The sequence below is a fragment of the Phocoena sinus genome, chromosome X (genome assembly GCF_008692025.1).
Source record: "Phocoena sinus isolate mPhoSin1 chromosome X, mPhoSin1.pri, whole genome shotgun sequence".
Classification (NCBI taxonomy): Eukaryota; Metazoa; Chordata; class Mammalia; order Artiodactyla; family Phocoenidae; genus Phocoena; species Phocoena sinus.
Window position 1 is genome coordinate 57,818,185 of NC_045784.1, and position 20,050 is coordinate 57,838,234.

At 38.0% G+C, this 20,050-nt stretch overlaps 1 protein-coding gene across 1 annotated transcript in view; it reads right to left on the minus strand.

Annotated features, from left to right (window-relative positions):
* Window positions 1-20,050, minus strand: part of OPHN1 (oligophrenin 1) — a 609,375-nt gene that overhangs the window by 32,144 nt on the left and 557,181 nt on the right. Inside the window, exon 20 of the mRNA XM_032620572.1 lies at window positions 7,890-8,037. Within this exon, the coding sequence (XP_032476463.1) occupies window positions 7,890-8,037 (148 nt within the window). The remainder of the gene's footprint in view (window positions 1-7,889; window positions 8,038-20,050) is intronic.

Sequence of the window (20,050 nt, forward strand, 5' to 3'; positions counted from 1 at the left end):
TCTTTTATATATGACGATGGTATTGAGATTTTGGTTAAAATAGTGTTCTTATCTTTTACAAGTACATACTGAAACATTTATGGATGAAATGACATGATGTCTGAGTTGGGGCAATCGGTAGGGGTATAGATGAAACAAGATTGGGCATGTGGCAAGGATTCTTCGAAAAATGCAAATCAATCAATGTGATACACCATATTAACAAATGGAAAGAGAAAAACCATATGATCATCTCAATAGATGCAGAAAAAGCATGAAGAAGATGTTCTGGAATTAGATGTTTGCACAAGCTTGTGAATATACTGAAAACCACTGACCTACACTTGAAAAGGGTGAATTTTATTTCATATGAATTATATCTCAGTTTAAAAAAAAGTTAGAAAATTGTCTAGAGTGGGTGATCCCATTGGTGATCTTCTGGCACAAAGAACTCCTCACACAGAGGGGCAAATTAAGACCCAGAATAAGGAAGTGGCTAGCCCAAGTTATTCAGTAAACTAGTGGCCAAGGTGAAATTATATCTCAGGTCTACTATCACCCAGTTCATTCATTTAGTACACACATTTATTGAGGATTTATGATATGCTAGATACTATGCTGGCACTAGGGATACAGCGTGAAAAATTTCTGCTGGCATAGAGATTATATTTTCTGGTGTGTATTTGGGGAGATTGTAAATAGACAAATAAATGAGTTTATCCAATTAAAATGGGAGTATGGAACAACAGAGTAGGCATTCAGTGTTCCCTTCTACTTTCTCCTAAATGCCAGATCACCTCCTAAGGAGGTGATCCCTTAAACTGGGTGATCTCTTTCCCTTCATTATTCTCTATACACCCAGCCATTTATTCTACAAGTATTTAATGAACACATGGGATATATAGGAATTGTTCTAGAGGCTGGTGATAAAAGTGGATCTGACATTCTAATGGGAAAGACAGATAATAAACATGTGAACAAAGTAGCAAGTGATAGGAATAAAATAAAGCAGTGTAAAAGGATAGAGAGTAATGGAGAAGGAGAAAGATCTATTTAAATAGAGTATTCAGAGAAGGTCTCTATGAAGAGATGTCATTTAGCTGAGATCTGAATGAAGGAGTAAAGTTTGCAAAGTTCTGGAGGAAGAATGTTTAGGACCAAGAGAACAGCAAATATAAAGGCCCTTGGGTAAGTTTGACATGTATAAGGAACGGCAAAACCAATGAGATTAGAGCAGAGAGAACAGAGGGTACAGAGGGACAGTGAAGTTCAGAAATGAGATCAGAAAGGTAAGTGAGGATCATATAATGCAGAATAAAATGTAAATTTTCTTCTACAAATGGAGAGAAGTCACTGGAAATTTGGACCAGAGGGAATGATATGATCTGATTTACATTTTTAAAAGAATACACATCTTACTGGCTGCTGTGGAGAACAAATTATAGTCAGGCAAGAAGAAAAGCAAGGATAAGAGTTTGGAAGCTCCTGTAGCCACCCAAATAAGAGATGATGGTGGCTCTACCAGGAAGGTAGCAGTAGGAATTAGTAGGTTCAACATACAATGTGCACGGAGAGCTAAGAGGAATTGCTGATGGATTAGGTGTAAGGTAAAAGGGAAAGAGAGTAATCAAGGATCATCCCAAAGTTCTTGACCTTAGCCATTGGGTGACTGGTACTGCCAATTACTTAGATGAGGGAGACCAGAGTAAGTGTAGATTGAGGAGGAATAGGAAATCAAGAGTATTTGTACATTTTGAATTGGAAATGTCCATGAGTCATCTAAAGAGAGATGTTGAACAGGGAGTCTGAGATGGGAAGAGGGGAGATAGTACTCCTTGATATATAAATTTGAAAATCATCCTCATATTTTAAAGATATTTAAAACCACGAGACTGAATGAGATCACGCAGAAAACAAATATAGACAAAGAAGTGGACTGAGAAAAATAGAACAGAACAAAACAAAACAAAACTCTGGGACCTTCCAACATGTAGAAATTGAGAAGAGAAGGAAAACCAAGAGGAGACTGAAATGGAATGTCTAGTGAGGTAGAAGGCGAGTTTGGTGTCCTGAAAGCCAAGTGAATAAGTGTTTCAAGAAGGAAGAGTAACTAAAATGAAATGCTTCTCACAGGCTGAGTATGATAAGAATAGTGGAGTGGCACATGGAGATTGTTGGTAATCTTGACAAAAAAGGTCTCAACAGAGTAATGAGGAGAGAGGTCCATTTAAAATGGGTGCAGAATCCATACTAAGCAATTATTCAACTTAATGGCATTTATTTGTTTATCTGTATCTATCTATCTATCTATCTATCTATCTATCTATCTATCATCTATCTATCTCCATTTAGCCTATAAACTCCTTGAGGCCAGGGACTGTCTTAATTCCACCTAGCATGGTACTTAATCCATGTGAGCTGATTTTCTCCCCAGCTTTATCGGGATATAATTGACAAATAAAAATTGTATATATTTAAGGTATACAATGTGATGTTTTGATATATGAATACATTGTAAAATGAGTACCACAATCAATCTAATTAACATATCTATCACCTCATATAGTTTCCAATTTTGTGTGTGGTAAGAATATTTAAGATCTACTCTTTTCACAAACTTCAAGTATACAATATAGTATTATTAACTACAGTCACAATGCTGTATCATATCTCCAGAATATATTCATCCTGAATAACTGAACCTTTGTACCCTTTGATCAAACACCTCCCCATTTCACTCTCCCCTAAGTCCCTGGCAGCCACCATCCTACTTTATGCTTCTATGAGTTTGACTTTTTTAGATTCCACATATAAGTGAAATCATGCAGCATTTATCTCTCTGCCCTTATCTCATCTCACTTAGCATAAGGTCCTTCAGGTTCATCCATGTTGTCACAAATTACAAGTTTTCCTTCTTTTGTACCTAAGGCTGAATAATATTCCATTTTGTGTGTGTGTGTGCACCTGTGTGTGTTTCTGGGTGTGTGTCTATGTATCTCTCACATTTTCTTTATCCATTCATCTGTTGATGAACACTTTGGTACTTCCATATGCAGCTATTGTAAATAATGCTGCAATGAACATGAGAGTGCAGATATCTTTTCGAGATACTAATTTCATTCCCTTTGGATATATTCCCAGAAGTGGAATTACTGGATCATATGGTAGTTTATATTTCTTCATTGACACAGTTGGTAACTTTTATTCTGTGGGCAACCAAAAAGAAGTAACAAGATCACAAAATATGAAGAACTGTTAATAAGTGGTATGAGTGAAACAAACTAGAGACAGAGGCAAACAACCAAGGAGAGCCACTTTGGGTGTGGTTGAGGAGGGCCTTTTGGAGGAGGTGGCATTTATCTGAGACCTGAAGCATAAGAATGACCCAGCCATGTGAAGGTGCCGAGGGAGAGTGTCCACCAAAGGAGATAGCAGGTGCAAAGGCCTGGATTATGAGGGCATGCTTGAGGTCCTGAAAGAACCTGATATACCTGGAGGATGGGGATGATACATGTATCAGTAGTTCATTCCTATGTGTTGTTGAGTAGTACTCCATTGTATGCATATACCACAATTTGTTTGTTCATTCATCAGTTGATGAACATTTAGGTTGCTCACAGTTTTTGGCTGATATGAAAAAAGCTGCTATAAATATTCAAATGTAAGTCTTTGTGAAGCTGTGTTTTCATTCCTCTTGGGTACATACTTAAGAGTGGAGTTGCTGGGTTATGTGGTAGCAATTATTTGATTGCTTTTTGTTTTTGCTCCTGTGTATGGGTCATGCTTTCTTGTTTCTTTAGATATCTCATAATTTTTTATTGAAAACTGGACAGTTTAAGTAATATAGCAACTCTGAAATTCAGATTATCTCTTCTCCCCAAGGTTTGTTGTTGTTGCTGTTTATTTTAGTTATTATTGTTAGTTTACTGACTTTTTTCACCCATTTATGTTAAATCTGTATTCTTTGTTGAGTGTGACCACTAAAGACACTGCTTAGTTAGTTTTGTGGTCAGCTAATGATTAGACAGAGATTGCCTTAAAACACTAAGAACCAATATGACTCCCAGTGTTTGCAAAGGGGCTCTGTATCAATGTTTGAGTATGCCTTGAACACTCAGCCCGGCAGTTGACAACTCTATATGGTAGTTTATTTTTAATTTTTTGAGAAACATACACACAGCTTTCCATAATGGCTGTACTAATTTACATTACCACCAACAATGTACAAGGGTTCCCTTTTCTCCACATTCTTGTCAACACTTATCTTTTGTCATTTTTTTGTAATAACTATAATGGGTGTGAGATGATATCTTGTAGTTTTGATTTGCATTTCCCTGATGATCAGTGATGTTGAGTAACTTTCCATATACCTGATGGACATTTATTTGTCTTGTTCTGAGAAATGTCTATTTAGGTCATTTGACCTTTAAAAATTGGGTTATTTCTTTTCTTATTATTGAGTAGTATGAGTTCCTTATGTATTTTGGAATATTAACCCCTTATCAGACATATGATTTGCAAATATCTTCTCCTATCCTGTAGGTTGTCTCCTCACTTTCTTGATTGTTTCCCTTGCTGTGCAGGACAAATCACATTTGTCCATTCTGCTTTTGTTGCCTATACTTTGGGGGTCATATCCAAAAAAATCACTGCCCAGACCAGACAATGCCAAGTAGCTTTCCCCCCACATTTTCTTCTTGTAGTTTTACAGCTATAAGTATTACATTTATGTCTTTAATCCATTTTGAGTTGATCTTTGTACATTGTGTGAGATAAGGATCCAATTTCTCTGCATGTGGATATCCATTTTTCCCAACACCATGTACTGAAAAGACTATACTTTCCCATTGTGTATTCTTGACACCTTTATCAAAGGTCAATTGATCATAAATGTGTGTACTTTTTCAGGGCTCATTATTCTGTTTCATTTGTCTATATGTCTGTTTTTATGCCAGTACTATACTCTTTTGGTTACTATTGCTTTGTAGTATATTTTGAAATCATAAAGTCTTCAACTTTGATTTTCTTTCTCAAGATTGCTTTGGGGTCTTTTATCATGAAGTTTACATATAATATAGTTATAGCAGTCTGTTTAAAGCTAACAAAGTAACATTGACTACGTATAATAACTCTACATTTTAACGACTGCTACCCCTACATTTTATGTTATTGATGTCATAATTTATAACTTTTTAGATTGTGTATCCATTAACAAATTATTGTAGCTATAGTTATTTTTAATACTTTTGTAATTTCACTTTCATACTAGAATTACAAGTGGTTTACACATCACTATTACAGTATTAGAATATTCTGAATTAGGCTATATTATGTTTACCAATTTGTTTTATACTTTCATATGTTTTCATGTTGTTACTGTCCATTTAGTTCAACTTGAATACCCTCTTTTAGCATGTCTTATTTATTTATTTAATTGAAGTACAGTTGATTTACAACGTCCTGTTATTTTCAGGAGTACAGCACAGTGATTCAGTTATATATACAGTACAGTGATTCAGTTTATATATATATATATATATATATATATATATATACACTCTTTTTCAGATTCTTTTCCCATATAGGTTATTAAAAATATTGAGTATATTTCCCTGTGTTATACAGTAGGTCCTTATTGTCTATCTATTTTATATATAGTAGTGTATATGTGTTAATTCCAACCTCCTAATTTATCCCTCACACACTTTCCCCTTTGGTAACCATAAGTTTGTTTTCTATGTCTGTGTGTCTATTTCAGTTTTGTATATAGATTCATTTGTATCTTTCTTTGTTAGATGCCACATATAAGCAATTTCATATGATATTTGTCTTTCACTGTCTGGCTTACTTCACTTAGTATGATACGTTTTAACATTTCTTTTAAACCAAGTCTGGTGGTAGTCAACTCCTTCCTTTTAACTCTCCTTCATTTCTGAAGGACTGCTTTGCCCAGTATAGTATTCCTGGTTGGCAGTTTTTTTCCTTTCAGTATTTTGAATATATCAACCCGTTCTCTCCTGGCCTGCAAGGTTTCTGCTGGGAAATCTGCTCACAGTATTATGGGGGTTTCCTTTTATTTGATGATTTGCTTTTTTCTTGCTGCATTCAAAATTCTCTTTGTCTTGGAATTTTGAGAATTTTATAACAATGTGTCTTGGTTAAAGTCTCTTTATGTTTAACTTATTTGGGTTTCTTTGGGCTTCATGGATCCAGATGTTCATTTCCTTCTCCAGATTTAGGAATTTTTCTGTCATTATTTCTTTAAATAATCTTTGTGCCCCTTTCTCTTTCTGTGCTCCTTCTGAGACTTCCATATGTGTATATTGGTTTGTATATGGTGTCCCATAGGTCTCTTAGGTTTTCTTCACTTTTACAATCTTTTTTTCTTTTTGTTCCTCTGACTGGATAATTTTAAGTGACCTGTCTGACTGCACTGATTCTTTCTTCTGCTTGTTCGAGTTTGATGTTGAAGCTCTCTACTGAGTTTTTCAACGCAGTCATTGTGTTCTTCAGCTCCAGAATTTCTTTTTGGTTCTCTTTTTTTATGATTTCTATAACTTTCTTGAACTTCTCATGTATTATTTTCCTGATTTTGTTTAGTTGTCTGAGTTCTCTTGTAGCTCACTGAGCTTCTTTAAGATGATTATTTGGAATTCCTTTTCAGACAGTTCATAGATCTCCATTTCATTAGGATGAGTTCATCGTGCTTTATTTTGTTCCTTTGGTGGTGTTAAGTTTCCCTGATTATTCCTGATCCTTGTGGCCTTGAGTGGGTGTTTACCTATTTGAGAAACAGGCACATCTTCCTGGCTTTGGCAAGGAAAGCCTTTGGTCAGGCAGCACAACCAGAGATTCTGGTTAGGCCACCTGGCAGGCTCCAGAAGTGGGCTTGCTGCTGGAGTCCTTGGGTAGGCTGGTCTGGTGCCAGGGTCAGTGGATGGGCAAGCTTTCATCCTGGGTCTACAGGGGAGAGCTTGAAGCCTGGGTCCAGGGGGCTAGCCTGGCATTGAGGCAGACCTGGAGGCTGGATCCACAGGAGACTGGACTGTATGCTGAGCTGTGGTTACGTCCTGGAGACTAGAGCCACAGGGGCCAGCTTGGCATGTAATGGGCCTGGATTCTGGGTCTCCAGGGGCAGGCCTGGTGCCTGGGGCTGCAGAGAATGGCCTAGTGCTGGGGCAGGTCTGGAGCTTGGGTTGGTGGAGGCTGGCCTGGAGTCTGGAAAAATGGGGGATGGGTTGGTGCTCGGGTTTACTGGGGTGGGCCTGTTGCTGGGGTCCAAGATAAAGTTGGGTGCTCATCTCACTCTCCTTCCTCCATGTGGAGGGGATTTCTCCCTGAACTACACTGTGTGAGCTTGGGGGAAGGGTGACATGGTTAATATGAAAATGTCCTTTCTAGCATCTGCAATGTACCTTTTCTTATTTCTGTACTCAACCCAGGTTCTCTGAACTCTCATCTGGATTCCATAGATTTCATGAAGGGGTTTTCATGCATGGATGGTTGTTTGAATTCACATTACTGTGAAGGGACAAGCACTAGAAACTCCTATTCAGCCATCAGTCCTCTATGTTAGCTGAATTTGTATTTAAAATCTCAGAACATTCAGAAAACACATTGCTCACTCATTTCAATGTACTGAGGTACAGATCTAAGAACACCTTGTATCCTTCACTGGTCTGCTAAGGGAAAATGGTAGCTGATTTTACAGGTTCATCTCTGTCCTATCCACTGCCAAAAGAATAATTCACTCTCTGGGCACAAATTTTACAAACCTTGGCTTGCCTGGCCCAGGACCCAGAAAACGTCTAACTTTTCAGAAAAGATGGTTATGCGTCCATGTCTTCCTTTCAATATCCTCTTTGTCTCCAATCAATATTAAGAAGCTAAGGGTAAACTTTAGTACTGACCTTCACTTTCATCCAGGGAAGAAGTATAGAAAACTGTCCTTTCCCTCAGCAAGCGCTTCGAAATTGTGATTGGTTTGTGCCTTCTTGCTGTCACTCGAGGTGGAGGCACTGGGGGTGCAGTACTTTCCTCAGGTGGACCTGAATAAATCTGTAGAGGGGAAATATTTCCAGAAAACAATTAGAAAGATCAACTTTTCGTATCCCTAATGCTAACTACCAGTTGATGCCCATCAGCATTACACCTAAAGTCTGCCATAGCAATTCTAATATGACTAAAGGAATTGTGGGGATTTTCTTAATCACTCTAGATACCAGCAAGTGTTTAGAGATCTCCTATCATGTTTGAGGTGCAGGACCTGGTACTTCTCAGTGTGGAGGAAAGAATGCAGACAAAAACTGCAACATCAGGAGAGCACCCTTCTATTTATTAGATGGGATGCTGCCCAATACATGGATCATTGAATAAAACCAATTAGATCATTACTTTAAAAAGCTGCAACATCAGTCCTGGATTTTCCACTTACTGCCTGGGAAACTGTAAAAAACTCACTACTTCTGCCAACAAAACCCAGAAAAAGGTCATCTCACATCTCTGAGCCTTAGCTTCCTCATCTGTAAATTGGTGGGAACACCACCTATCACAGGGTGTGGTGAGTGAGAATCAAGTGAAAAGGGTAGTCAAGGTACATTGTATGGGTAGGGGTGGTGTGTGAAGAATGATTAAAAACACCCAGGTGCATTCAATATTTCTGAAAAGATACAACCCCCCAAAAAACACACCTGGTTACATTGTTTGCCCCAAGACAGGACTAATGAGTGGCTAAGGGAAGTAGGGAGGAAACTTATTTTTCACCCCTATATCACTTTGATCTTTAAAAATTTCATACCATGTATGCATTACTTATTCAAAAAAGATAGGACAAACACAAAGTGCCTTGGAAGATGTAAAAAGTGCTGGATAAGTGAGGGAGGAGCTGTGATTAGAATTTGTATATAATGTCTCATATGCACTTAAGATCTTCCTGTCCCTGGGGAGAATGACCTTTTGGGAAGAGTGAAAATATTTTGGGAAGACACACATATGTGGTGATGGAGGAAGGGGACCAGTGTCCATTGCAATAATGAAATCAACCCCAATGATTAGTGCAAAGAGAAATGTCACAGCCCAACATTCTATCAGGCAAGAGTCAACATAGATTGCACAGTCACAAAACTTACATGAATGGGAACACAAGGCAAGCCTGTGTAAAAGCTGCACAATGATAGAGAACAAGGTAAGAAGAATCATAAGGCCATATATGTCTCAATGTCTCACGGTATACGGAAAAGAGAATATGACATAGTAGCAAGCAGATGAGCTTTGAGGTCATATACAATTTAGGTCATATTTCTGGTTCCACTGCCATTAGTAATAATATTCTAAATAGCTACCATTTTGTGAGCATCTGCTTAGGCACTATAGTAGCTATTACAAATATTCCTTGCTATTTGTCAAACACACCAGGGACTTTGCACTGAGTGTTTTTTCTACCTGGAGTGCTCTTCCTCCAGATATCTATATAGCTTACTCTCTTGATTCCAGTAGGATTAACGATCAAATATACCCCTCTCAGTGAGTCCTTCCAGGCAAATGTATCAGAACTTTGACATACTTCCCTCTACCAAGTGCTTCCCATCCCCCGTCCCTATTTAACATTTTTTCTTATCACTTTCTAACATAGTATATTGTATTCAATACTTATTTAGTTTTTTGTTGTCTGTCTCTCCACTCGATTGTATACAATACTGAAGTATATCATTGTGTTCATGCTGTAACTCCAGCAACTAGAAGAGTGACTAGAATTGCTGGGCCAAAAAACAAACACATTTAAAATTCTGGTATAAAAGGCCAAATTATCCTCTGAAAAGACATAACAGCTACTTTCTCCTCAAGCCAAAATACGGCAAAAGAAATTAGATTTACATCTTCAGCATGAAACAATTAAAAAACTAGAAAAAAATGTAACAATGATTCTGAAGGCATTTGAAATCTGGCAATTAAGGACAGTGATCCATGAGAGACAGGAAAAATAAATGAGGTGAGGTGAGTCCCATGACTGTACCATGTTACAGCCTGGAAAGATTCTTTGGGCCATAATACAGGAAGAAAAACCCAGAGAAGCCCAGCAGTCTCCATTACCTGAAGACACTGTGTTGCAAGTAGGAGGAGGGCAAGGAAGAGAGAGTTTTGAGGGCAGGGTACCAGAAAGAAGATAGCTGCACAGAGAGCTCTGAAGATTTGCAGGGGTACTATTTAAGAATTTAGCTGCGTAAAATCAATCAATGTGATAAACCATATTCACAAACTGAAGGAGAAAAACCATATGATCATCTCAAAAGATGCAGAAAAAGCTTTCAACAAAAATTCAACACCCATTTATGATAAAAACCCTCCAAAAAGTAGGCATAGAGGGAACTTACCTCAACATAATAAAGACCACATATGACAAACCCACAGCCAACATCGTCCTCAATGGTGAAAAACAAATCATTTCCGCTAAGATCAAGAACAAGACAACATTGCCCACTCTCACCACTATTATTCAAAATAGTTTTGGAAGTTTTAGCCACAGCAATCAGACAAGAAAAAGAAATAAAAGGAATCCAAATCGGAAAAGAAGACGTGAAGCCGTCACTGTTTGCAGATGACATGATACTATACATAGAGAATCCTAAAGATGCTACCAGAAACTACTGGAGCTAATCAATGAATTTGGTAAAGTAGTAGCATACAAAATTAATGCACAGAAATCTCTTGCACTCCTATACACTAAAGATGAAAAATCTGAAAGAGAAATTAAGGAAACACTCCCATTTACCATTGCAACAAAAACAATAAATTACCTAGGAATAAACCTACCTAAGGAGACAGAAGACCTGTATGAAGAAAACTATAAGACATTGATGAAATAAGTTAAAGATGATACAAACAGATGGAGAGATACACCATGTTCTTAGACTGGAAGAATCAACATTGTGAAAATGACTATATTACCAAAAGCAATCTAGAGATTCAATGCAATCCCTATCAAAATACCAATGGCATTTTTTATAGAACTAGAACAAAAAAATTCACAATTTGTATGGAAACACAATAGCCAAAGCAATCTTCAGAAAGGAAAACGAAACTGGAGGAATCAGGCTCCCAGACTTCAGACTACACTACAAAGTTACAGTAATCAAGACAATACAGTACTGGCACAGAAACAGAAATATAGATCAATGGAAAAGGATAGAAAGCCCAGAGGTAAACTCACATACCTATGGTCACCTTATTTTTGATAAAGGGGGCAAGAATAAACAATGGAGAAAAGACAGCCTCTTCAGTAAGTGGTACTGTGAAAACTGGACAGCTACATGTAGAAGAATGAAATTAGAACACTCCCTAACACCATACACAAAAATAACTCAAAATGGGTTAAAGACCTAAATGTAAGGCCAGACACTATCAAACTCTTAGAGGAAAACATAGACAGAACACTCTATGACATAAATCACAGCAAGATCCTTTTTGACCCACCTCCTAGGGAAATGGAAATAAAAACAAAAATAAGCAAATGGGACCTAATGAAACTTAAAAGCTTTTGCACAGCAAAGGAAACCATAAACAAGACCAAAAGACAACCCTCAGAATGGGAGAAAATATTTGCAAATGAAGCAACTGACAAAGGATCAATCTCCAAAATTTACAAACAGCTCATGCAGCTCAATATCAAAAACACAAACAACCCAATCCAAAAATGGGCAGAAGACTTAAACAGACATTTCTCCAAAGAAGATATACAGATTGCCAACAAACACATGAAATGATGCTTAACATCACTAATCATTAGAGAAATGCAAATCAAAACTACAATGAGGCATCACCTCTCACCAGTCAGAATGGCCATCATCAAAAAATCTATAAACAATAAATGCTGGAGAGGGTGTGGAGAAAAGGGAACCTTCCTGCACTGTTGGTGGGAATGTTAATTGATACAGCCACTATGAAGAACAGTATGGAGGTTCCTTAAAAAACTACAAATTGAACTACCATATGACCCAGCAATCCCACTACTGGGCATATACCGAGAAAACCATAATTCAAAAAGAGTCATGTACCACAATGTTCATTGCAGCTCTATTTACAATAGCCAGGACATGGAAGCAACCTAAGTGTCCATCAACAGATGAATGGATAAAGAAGATGTGGCACATATATACAATAGAATATTTCTCAGCCATAAAAAGAAATGAAATTGAGTTATTTGTAGTGAGGTGGATGGACCTAGAGTCTGTCATACAGAGTGAAGTAAGTCAGAAAGAGAAAAACAAATACCATATGCTAACATGTATACATGGAATCTAAATAAAAAAAAAGTTCTGAAGAACCTAGGGGCAGGACAGGAATAAAGATTCAGATGTAGAGAATGGATTTGAGGACACGGGGAGGGGGAAGGGTAACCTGGGACGAAATGAGATAGTGGCATGGACCTATATACACTACCAAATGTAAAATAGATAGCTAGTGGGAAGCAGCTGCATAGGACAGGGTGATCAGCTCGGTGCTTTGTGACCACCTAGAGGGGTGGGATAGGGAGGGTGGGAGGGAGACAGAAGAGGGAGGAGATACGGTGATATATGTATATGTATAGCAGATTCACTTTGTTATACAGCAGAAACTAACACACCATTGTAAATCAATTATACTCCAATAAAGATGTTAAAAAACGAATTTAGCTGCCTACTAATCAATACCTACGTGTGATGCAGGAACCACATGAAAGAATTAGAGGAAGCAATTACCTAAGATCACACAGTGGCTGGAAGAATTCCTGTCCTCACCAGCCACAGTGGATTATTAAATAATTCATAGGGCACTGAGTACAGTACACAGACAAATTTTGCCCCATTAATGAAGAAAAATTAACCCTAGACTAAATTGTATTCATTTTCTGCCTAAAAAAGCCTAAGGCAAATACTTGAAAGCATCAAGCTGTTCTTGGGTAATTTACCTGCACCCCAGAAACAAGCTCAAGAACATTATTATAGCAATAAAAAATGGCCATCATATAAGAAGGTAAAATTAACAATGTCTTGCATCCAATAAAGAATTATCAGAAATTCATAGCCCTGTCTAATTTTGATATATTTTATTTCTGTTTCTTGCTCAATTGCTCTGGCTAGGATTCCAGTACTGTGTTGAATAGGAGTGGTCACAATGAGCATCCTTATCTTGTTCCTGATCTTAGAGGGACAGTTGTCCACCTTTGTCCATCGAGTATGATGTTAGCTGTGGGCTTTTCCTATATGTTCTTGGTAATGTTCAAGTCTGTTCTTTCCATACCCAATTTGCTGAGAGTGTTTATCATGAAAGGATGCTGAATTTTGGCAAATGAATTTTCTGCATATATTGAGATTTTTATTTTCCATTCTATTAATGTAGTGTATCACATTTTTTGATTTGCATATGTTGAACCATCCTTGCATCCCAGAAGTAAATTCCACTTGATTATGTTCTATGACTCTTTTAAAGTGCTGTTCAATTAAGTATGCTAGTATTTTGTGGAGAATTTATGCTTCTATATTCATCAGGTATATTTGCCTGTGGCTTATAGTTTTCTTTCTTTCCTCCTCCTCCTCCTTTTTTCTTGTAGAGTCCTTATCTGGCTTTGGCATCAGGGTAATGTTGGCCTCATAAAATGAGTTTGGGAGTGTTCGTTTCCTTTCAAATTTTTTAATTGAGAATAATTGGCATTAATTCTTCTTTTAATGTTTGGTAGAATTCACCAATGAAACAATCTGGACCTGAGCTTTTCTTTTTTGGCAGACTTCTGAATACTGATTCAATCTCCTCACTCACTATTAGTCTGTTCAGATTTTCTATTTCTTCATAATTCAGTCTTGGTAGCATGTATATTTCTAGGAATTTATCCATTTTTCTAGGTTTTCCAATTTGTCGACATATGATTATTCATAGTAGTCTCTTATTATCCTTTGTATTTCTGTCGTGTGTCTCTTTTCATTTCTGATTTTATACATTTGCATCTTCTCTCTATTTATTAGTCCAGCTAAAGGTTTTCAGTTTTACTTATCTTTTAAAAAACTCAACTTAGTTTCATTCATCTTTCTATGGTTTACCCGGTCTCTATTTCACTTATTTCTGCTCTGATCTTTTTTATGTCCTTCCTTCTGCAAACGTTGGGCTGAGTTTGTTCTTTTTCCAGTTTCTTGAGGTGTTAAATTAGAACGTTTATTTGTGATCTTTCTTTTGTCTAATGTAAATGTTATCACTGTAAAATTCCCCTCTTAGAACTGCCTTTTCTGCATCCATAAGTTTTGATTGGTTGTTTTTCTATTGTCATGTCTTTCAAGATAGTTTTTGACCTCCCTTTTGATTTCTTGCCTGACCCATTGGTTGTTCAGAAGTGTGTTGCTTCCCATATATTTGTAAATTTTCCAGTTTACTTCCTGTAATTAATTTCTAGTTTCATACCATTGTGATCAGAAAAATACTTGGTACGATTTCAAGCTTCTTACATTTGCTTACATTTATTTTATGACCTAACTTACTATCTATCCTAGAGAACGTTCCATGTGCACTTAAGAAGAATGAGTTTATATTAGAGTTACATAATTAACACACCACCATATTGCAGTATTAAAGTATTCTGAATTTCACTATATACTTACCTCTACCAGTAGGTTTTATATTTTTATATATTTTTGCATTACTAGTGTCCTTTCATTTCAGCTTGAACAACTCCTTTCAGTATTCTTGAAAGGCAGGTCTAGTGTTGATAAACTCCCTCAGCTTTTGTTTGTTTGGTAAAGTCTTTATCTCTCCTTCATTTCTGAAAGATTACTTTGCTGTGTAAAATATTCATGGTTGGAAGGTTTTTTTTTCTTTCAGCATTTTGCATATATCATCCAACTCTTTCCTGACCTGCAAGGTGTCTGCTGAGGAATCTGCTGATAGCCTTATAATGGTTCCTTCATATGTGAGGTTTTTTTTTTCCTTCTGGCTGCTTTTAAAATTCTCTGTCTTTGATTTTAGACTGTTTCATCATAATGTGTCTTGGAGAAGACTGTTTTGGGTTGACATTTTGAGATAGTTAGCTTCATAAGTGTATCCCTAGATTTAAGAAGTTCTCAGCCATTATTTCTTTAAATAAGCTTTCTCCCATTCTTCTCCTTCTCGGACTTCTGGGACTCCAATAATGCATAGATTCTTTCTTTTAATGGACCCCATAATTCACATAGGCTCTCTCCACTCTTTTTCATTCTCTTTTCTTTTTGCTCCTCTGAATGGATGGTCTCAAATGACTCTTCTAATTCACTGATTCTTTCTTCTATTTGGTAGAGTGTGATATTGAAGCTCTCTATTGAATTCTTCAGTCTAGTCATTGATTTTTGAACTCTAGGATTTCTTGTTGTTTTTTTATAATGGTTTCTGTTCATTTGTTGAAATTCTAATTTTGTTCATGCATTGCTTTCCTAATTTCATTTACTTGTTTATCTTGTTTTCTTATAGTCCATTGAATTTCTTTTTTTTAATGAAAGTATAATTGATTTACAATATTATATTATTTTCGGGTATACAACATAGTGATTCAATATTTTTACATATTATACTCCATTTAAAGTTATTATAAAATATTGGCTATATTCCGTGTGCTATACAACATATTCTTGTAGCTTATTTATTTTATAGATAGTATACACACATGCCTCTTAATCACCTACCGCTATATTGCTCCTCCCCGTTTCCCTCACCCCACTGATAACCATTAGTTTGTTCTCTATATCTGTGAGTGTTTCTGTTTTGTTATATTTTATTCAATTGTTTTATTTTTTAGATTCCACATATAAGTGATAACATACACCATTTGTCTTTGTCTGACTTATTTCACTTAGCATAATACCCTCTAAATCTATCCATGTTGTTGCAAATGGAACAATTTCAGTCTTTTTATGGCTAATAGTCCATTGTGTGTATATATATATATATACAGCCACTTTATTCATTCATTTATTGATGGACACTTAGGTTGCTTCCATATCTTGGTTATTGTAAATAATGCTGTGAAGAACATTGGGGTGCATGTATCTTTTCAAATTAATGTCTTCATTTTCTTCAGATATATACCCAGGAGTGGAATTGCTGGATCATATTGTAGTCCTATTTTTAGTTTTATAAGAAACATCCATACTGCCTTCTATATTGGCTGCACCAGTTTACATTCCCACCAACAATGTACTAGGGTTCCATTTTCTCCACATTCTCATCCTGAGATTCTGGGGGGGCCATATGGTGGTGTCCAGAAGGAGACTTACTGCTTGAGTTCTTGGGCAGGCAGGTCTGGCACCTTGGTCAGCAGGCAGGCAGGCATGGTGTTTGGATCCAAGGGTATGGACGTGGGGCTTGGATTCACTGAGGTAGGCCTGACACTTGAGTCTGCAGTGATGGGCCTGTGATCTGGGTTCATGTGGATGAATCTGGATCTGGGTCCATGGGGGCTGACTAGGCTCAGGGGAACACTGGGGTGGCCCTACCATCTGGGTCCACGGGGACTATTCTAGTGCCAGATGGGCCAGGAGGCTGATTTCATAGGGACTGGACTAAAACCTAGGGTGATGGGGGCTGGTCTGCCCTTTGGGCAAACCTGGAGCCTAGCGCCATAGAAGATGGACTGTAATCTGGGGTCTCAAGGGTCAACCTGGAGATTAAGTCTATGGAGGTCAGCCTGTTGCTAGTTCAGGCCAGGAGTCAGGTCCTCTGGGAGCCAGACTATAAGCTGAGGCCACAGGTGCTTGCCTGGCACTGAGGTGGGCCAGAAGCCTGGGTTGACAGGAGCCTGCCTGGACCCTGAGCCATAGGGGCAATCCTGGCATTGAGTTAGGCTGGGAGCCTTGGTCTATGTGAGCTGGTCTAGAGGCTAGGTCTATGGGGGCTGACCCATTCTGGAATGGACCAGGAAACTGCATTCATAGGAACTCACCAGTAGCCTGGTGACATGAGAGCTGGCTGACAATGGGGTAGGCCAGGAGCCTGGGTTTGTGGGAGCCCACTTGTTGCTTCATGCCTTGGGAGCTGCCTGGGGTTATAGGTGCTCGGTGATGTTGGGTGTTTTGGGAGTTTGGGTTTGCAGGAAGCTGCTGGGAGCCTGGTGCTACAGGAGCTGTCTGAGACTGTGGGAACTGCCTGGGGCCACAGAAGCTGGTGGATAACTGGGTGGGCTAGGGGCCTGGGTTTGCAGGAGCCCACTGGGAGCCTGGGGCCATGGGAGACACCTAAGTCTGCAGTAGTAGGTCTGATGCTGGGGCCAGCCAGTACTGGGGTTAACAGTGAAATCAGATGCTCACTTCACTCTCCTCTCCCATGAGGAGTGTGTCTCTCCACAATGGGCTGCTGGAGCTTGGGAGAGGGGTGAAAGACAGGTGACTCTACCTTTCTTCCTCATTGTTTTTCTTATTTCTGTGATTCACCAGGTATTGTAATCCCTCACCTGGATTCCTTAGCTATTGTGAAGATATTTTTGTGTGCAGATAGTTGTTCAAATTGTTATTTTGCAAAGGAGAGCCGTGCTAGAAATTCCTACACTGCCATCTTGTTGATGTTATTCCACAATCCCCCAGCCTCCACTTCTTTGTATCCCATTTGCTGTTCAACCTGGTCTCTGTCCACACTGCTCCTCTGTAACCATTTTCGTAACAATCACCACTAACCTCCTAATTCCCAAATCTTATGGGCACGTTTCAATCCTTACTTTTACTTTGCTGCAGCACTTGATACAAGCTGACATTCCTGATCTAAGAATGCTTTATTGTTTACCTTTCTTTTTTTTTTTTTTAGGGAGAACTGAGTGATTTTATTTTTAAATACTTGTCATTTGGAAAAAATACAGGAATAATAAAATTTTCCAGCTAATGTTTATGCTGTGTCTAAATCATATCTGAATAAAATGATGTGTTAAATTGTGTTAGTTAGTTCTCCCTTCTCCCAGGTGAGAAGGGAGAACTAACTGGGTGATTTTATTTTTATTTATTTATTTTTTAAACATCTTTATTGGAGTATAATTGCAAAGGTGTGTTAATTTCTGCTGTATAACAAAGTGAATCAGCTACACATATACATACATCCCACATCTCCTCCCTCTTGTGTCTCCCTCCCACCCTCCCTATCCCACCCCTCTAGGTGGACACAAAGCAACAACTTGATCTCCTTGTACTATGCGGCTGCTTCCCACTAGCTACCTATTTTACATTTGGTAGTGTATATATGTCCATGCCACTCTCTCACTTCGTCCCAGCTTCCCCTTCCCTTCCCTGTGTCCTCAAGTCCATTCTTTATGTCTGTGTCTTTATTCCTGTACTGCCCCTAGGTCCTTCAGAACCTTTTTTTTTCCTTTTCTTTAGATTCCATATATATGTGTTAGCATATGGTATTTGTTTTTCTCTTTCTGGCTTACTTCACTCTGTATGACAGTCTGTAGTTTCATCCACCTTGCTACAAATAACTCAATTCATTTCTTTTTATGGCTGAGTAATATTCCATTGTATATATGTACCACATCTTCTTTATCCTTGTTTACCTTTCTGAATAACTATATTTCTACATCTCTGAACACTGCCCAGTCTCTTTTACTGGCTATTCCTAAATGCTGATCTTCCCCAGTATTGTATTCACAGTCCTCTAATGATCTCACTAATCTAGACTCATTCTCTCTCTCAACAATTTCATGTACTCTCATGGCATACACTATCAGTTTTCTCTAATAGTTTCTATACCAATATATATAATTGCCTACTCAATACTGCCATCTGGATATCCCAAAGGTATCTCAACCTCAACATTTCTAAAATTAAACATATTTAACTCTTTTCTTGTAACGGTTTATTTCTTAAAATAATGCTAATGTCCAAGCCAGAAATCTGGGCATTATTACCCTAGCATCCTCCTTCTCTCTCACATCCCATATCCATTAAGTCAATAAGATCCATCAATTATACTTCCTTAATATCTCTCTAATTTGTCCTCTCTGTTCCCTGCCACTGCCTCAGTTCAAAGTCTCATTATGTCTCTCTAATATTACTACAGTGGTCTTCTAACTGTTCTCTGTGCCTCATATCACTCTTTTTTTTAACCTGTCTACCAAAGTATCAATAACTAAACTCAAAATATAATTGTCTTACTCCTCTGCTTATAATATTTTAGTGACTCCACAATATTGTTGAGACAAAGTCCAAACTCTGTAGTTAGTACACAAGGTGCTCTATAATCTGACCACTGCCTACACTCTCCAGTCTCATCTTCCATTTATTCCTACCTTCACCCTATACTACGGTATCCATTTGCCCTTCTTCCTTTTAATAATAGAACTCACTGAGTTTTAGCTGAATACCCATCCCTACATTTCCCAGCTTCCCTTATAGCTAGGTAAGGCCATGCACTTTAGTTTTAAACAATAAAATATAAGTGGAAGTGATGTATGCAAACTTCTGGATCATGTTTTTATAAAGAAATTGTCTGCATTCCATTGTCTCTTTTCCCCTTCTCTTTGATGAAGACCAATGGAACAGGTATGTAGGGCCCAAACATTAAGGCCAAGTGGTAAGGACAGCAGAGCTACTCCACCGATTTTCGACTGTTCACCTCTGGACTTTTATATGAAAGCAAAATGAACTTCTCTCTTATTTAAGCCACTGAATTTGCTGTGCTCTTTGTTACAGGAAGCTAGTCTGTACCTTAATTAATTCATTCCCTTTTAACTTTGGGGTCTCAACTCATTCATTAACACTGTGTGAAGCCTTAGCTGACTCCCATGACAGAGATATGTTCCACTTCCATTTGCTCCCATAGCATCTGATGTACATCTTCATCACAGTAGTTATTACACTGTATCCTGAGTGTTAGTTGCTCCAAATTCCCTGCCAGTAACATGAGCTTCCTGCCACTAGAGATTTTTGTCTCATTCATATCTACAAGCTAGGCCCTTACTAGGACACCAGGCAAGAGGAAGCAGCTCAATGATATTTTTTAGAATGAATGGATGGATCTTGGCTGCCAGGCCCCTCAAGGCCTATTAAACAATAGAGACTTTTCTCCCTTGCTTCTTCTCCAACTGGAATTGGGGAAATAG